Genomic DNA, 4,421 nt, shown 5'->3' on the forward strand with positions numbered 1-4,421 from the left:
CGCGAACTAAGAGGTTTTAGGCCCCAGTTTACATTGTTATCCGTTGTGTGGTGCACATGACTTTTGGATCGAGCCGATTCTTGGGTTGTAAGGTGAAGATGAGAGGTCGCCTGATGGACGGATTGGATCTAACAAGCACAACACAGTGGGCCCACAGCTGTTATAATCACAGGCCATACAATATCAAGATTGGATCATGCCATTTCCAATCTCTTTCATAGCAAAGAAATCAGGGAGAGACGATGATGATCGTCCATTGAAGGGAAGAAAGGTGGAAAATCCTCTCTCTTCCCTCCTCCCTTTCCAAGATCATCGCCTCCACCACCAAACACCACTCTCAGCTCACCGCTCTTCAGCTTCTCCTTGGCAGCCCACCTCTGCAGCTTCCCTGATGTTGTCTTCGGAAGGCTGCCGCTCTCTACCAGCTTCACCACCACCCCAATTCCAATCCTTAGGTTCTCTCTCACTGCACCTTCGATCCGTCGGCATATATTCTCATACACCACAACCCCACCTCCTCTCTCCCCTTCTCGTCGTTGTAGCTCTGCAATAATCACAACCGTCGTGTTGAATATGCTGAATGCAGCAATGCAACCTCCCCTGAGATGATTGGGGCAGCTGTTATAAGCTACAGTTTCCAGCTGATGAGGATGCAGCTCCAGGCCATGGCTAGTGATCTTGACAACGTCGGAAGTTCGCCCCGTAACGAACAGATATCTCTCTTCTCCTCTCACAACTCCACGGTCGCCGGTCCTGATAAAGCAGCTCCGGCTCGGCTTCCCTCTAATTCTCCCCTCAAAGACCTCACGTGTTAGAGATGGGTGGCCGAGGTATCCAGAAGCGTTGCTGGGAGAAGAAACCCATATCTCTCCTTCAACCCCATCTTCCACCAGCTCGAAGGTTTCCTCATCCACAACAACAATCTCCATCTCTCCTTCTTCATTCTCTTCCGGCGGCAATGCCGCCAGCCTCCCAGAAGGCAAGAGCTTGTTGTAGGAAGGCATGTTTGGAAAACTACTGCCAGTCCCACTCCACGCTGTTGAAACATAGGTGCAGTTCTCTGCAAGCCCATAAGACGGTGAGATGGAAGATGGGCACAAACCAACGGCTGAGAATTCATTAACGAATGCCTCAACGGATTCACGGTAGATGGGTTCATTAATCAGCACCAAGTTCCGCAAGCTCCCGAGATTGAGTGGAAGGTGGCCCACCTCAATCCGGCCTCTCCGGAGTACAAGAGGCAATGAGAAAGATGGGACTGGTGTACAAGTTGCCTTGAACTCGGTAATCAGCTCCACCCAATAACGTGGACGGCTCACAAAGGCCGATGGTGAGGTGAGTATGGAGGTGGCCCCAGAAACAACGGTCAGTAGCAAGAACATGAGCCCACAGTCATGGTATTGCGGTAGCCATGATACAATAATACTATTCGGTTGTAGATCATAGGCCTTCCTCGCCACCCGGACGTTGTGAGCAGCTGATCCTGCACTCACCATGACGGGTTTTGGGATACCGGTTGCACCGGACGTGTACTGAATTAGATAAACCTCGTCTGACCTACAACCCAAGTAGGTAGAAGAAGAAGAAGAAGAAGAAGTGCTGGTATTGGCGAAGTTTTCGACGGGAAGCCATTTGAGATCTTGAAATAGCTGGGAGAGGTGACTATGTCCAGAAATGTACTGATGGACGCTGTTGATGTAACTAAGATTAGCAATGGCTGCCTTGGGCTTGGTTTGGAGAAGGACTCTAGCAAGATGGTGGGGTTGGATGGTGGATTTGGAGGGAGGAAGATCAGGTGGTGAGATGGGGACACTTATAAGGCCAGCTCTCTGGCTAGAGAAGAGGATTTTCACCAGATCAAGGCCAGGAGAGCAGAGGATTAGAACTGTATCTCCTCTCTGTAATGGTATGAGGAGCTGTGAAGAGATTGAATGGATGGATGTGTCCAGCTGGGAGTAGGTGATTGAGCTCCTTGGTCCACCATCTGGGGCCCATATGAAGGCTGGCTTTGATTGATGGCTTGGTTGGTGCGCCCATATTGGGAGGTAGAGATCAACGACAGGTTGATCAGGGAAGCAAGGGTCGTAGTTCTCGTAGCAGGTATTGGTTGTGGTGCACGTGTGCATGTTTATTGCTTCTCTCGTGCCCATTGCTGGGATCATGCAACCAAGGAAAGAAAATGCGTAGAAAACCAAACCCCAGCTTTCCCCATGCATGACAAGTCCATATATAGGATTTTTGATGTGGTACGGTGCGGTTGTACTACGGTACTGTACGGGGGTAGGGTTTACACTTGTTTGGATCTTATATGATGATCTGAACCGTTCATTTTGTCTTTAGTTCCGTAAAATATATAATCTTGTAACCACTATTCACTAACATCGTAATTTTTTATTCTTAGATATTAATATGACCCATTCTAACTTTATATTTTTAACGTTCCAAACTCATCTTCGTTTACAAATATTAATCAAAGAAATTATTTATTATGGGCCCTTTGGATATGATCTAGTACTTGAACGGTTCAGATCATTATTTAATATGCATTCTGTGGTAAAATTCACACTCGTACGACAGACGTTGTGCCGTGCGCCGTACCCTATGAAATTCCAATGATTGGACGCGCGGCTGAGGTGTGCAAATTGCTGACGAGTGTGAAGCCGTACACATCTACATGCGAGAGTCTGTCTCACGAAGTGATATGTGTGTGAGATCTGAACTTTCCATCATGTGATATAAAATGTTTTTTATCTTCTGGAACAAAATCCAGGCCATTTCACACTCAGGTGGGCCACAATGTATCAAAACAAATAGATTATTTTGTACGTTGTGGCCCCACATGAACAGTGAAAATGCCCATCCTTTTTTATGTAGGAGATTTAGGAATTATTTATAAACTTATATAAAGCTCAGATTGCATATACACGTGGTTCATATTTTCACGTGGGCCGCGTGTGGTGTATTGCTCTGCATGCGTGTGGAATTCGCAAACCTCATTGTTACGGACTACTGTGATATTCACCACCATTTTCAAAATGGTGGTGACTCATTCTCCTCGCATGTGTCATTCATGGGCGTCTACACAAATTACATGTCACGCTATTGATTGGACACATCTGGAAAATTACACTGATATGGCAATCCTAGCTTTCCAATTGATGAGTATAAAATTGAAGGTAATAAGTAAAATGGTAAGTGGACCAATTTCAAAGGCAAGGAAGATTGTTATTTTAATCGTTTCAGTGTAAAATTTGATTATGGTCCATCGACGGTTGGTTCATAGATTTCAACGGTCAGGATTATCTTGCAACTCTTCCATGTGAACGATAGAAGATTCACAACCATTCTTAAAATGGTGGTGAACTAATCATATTAGAAAAAGTCAGCTGTAAATGAGACGGAGCATTTTCACATCTACAAGGAGAATATCCCACTGATCCCTCATGCAACGTTGGTTTCAATGCTCCCAACGTCCTCTAATTCCAGCATATTCTCAAAGGACATCGTTTTGTCATGGCTCAGGATCAACAACATGTGTTTTCCACGTGGGGCCCACATCGAGAGAAATGATCGTGACCATTGATCTATCAGGGGCAATAGACGAAATACGCAGAAGATCCAGATCTCCATTGGCGCATACTACAGAAACAGTGATGATTGACCATTAAAAACTTCCCGTGGGACACAAAAGTTTTGGATCAAACTGATATTTGTGCGGTCCCTTCATTTGGGTATTTTTTACGTCATCAACAGGTTGGATGGAGAATACAAATTCCGGTTACCCGTAAGATTCTTTTTATGGTGGGCGTTCAATTCACCACTCTTTCCTGTGGTATGGTCCACCTGAGATTTGGATCTGCTTCATTTTTGGCCTCATGCTCTAAGATGAGATGGGGAAACGGATGAACGGCGTGGATATAATTCAAATAGGCCTCACAGTAATAGATCCACCGACCTCGGTGGATCCGGGATCCACTTAAAGCCGTGTCCGGCAATTTGGTGATTTTGGATATGGGAGTTATTTGGTACTCAGGCAGTGTATGTCGCTTGATATGCAGGCACTTGAAAATGGTACATGTGGTATGATTTGGGTCAAACGAAACCGTCCAGATTGTTGAGCTCATATCTCACTTACAGCCCAAAATTTTAGATTTGATGAACGATTCTAACCTCTAATTCATGGACAATTGTTTGTTGAAATAAAAGTATTGCATATTTTTCATTTTAACCGTTCTACAGATATCCACAGATCTAATTAATAAGTAATCAAATAAGCAGAATTTTTGGTTTATCATATATCTAAAATTATAAACATAAATTGGACGGTTTAATTTGAGTTAAATTTATGCCACCTATACAACTTTTAAGTATTTATAAATGCCTGCATATAATCCATCATACACTTTCAGAGTATCGAAGGT

General features: G+C 44.4%; 1 protein-coding gene across 1 annotated transcript; it reads right to left on the bottom strand.

Annotated features, from left to right (window-relative positions):
• Positions 1 to 215: 215 nt before the first annotated feature.
• Positions 216 to 2,150, bottom strand: LOC131230446 (uncharacterized). The gene has a single exon (XM_058226374.1). It carries the CDS (start codon positions 2,148 to 2,150, stop codon positions 216 to 218), a length of 1,935 nt encoding a protein of 644 aa, XP_058082357.1.
• Positions 2,151 to 4,421: the final 2,271 nt, after the last annotated feature.

Source organism: Magnolia sinica, chromosome 17 (assembly GCF_029962835.1).
Source record: "Magnolia sinica isolate HGM2019 chromosome 17, MsV1, whole genome shotgun sequence".
Taxonomy (NCBI): domain Eukaryota; kingdom Viridiplantae; phylum Streptophyta; class Magnoliopsida; order Magnoliales; family Magnoliaceae; genus Magnolia; species Magnolia sinica.

Excerpts from the sequence above, each read along its gene's own strand:
- LOC131230446 (XM_058226374.1), bottom strand. The coding sequence starts at position 2,150 with ATGGGCACGAGAGAAGCAATAAACATGCACACGTGCACCACAACCAAT.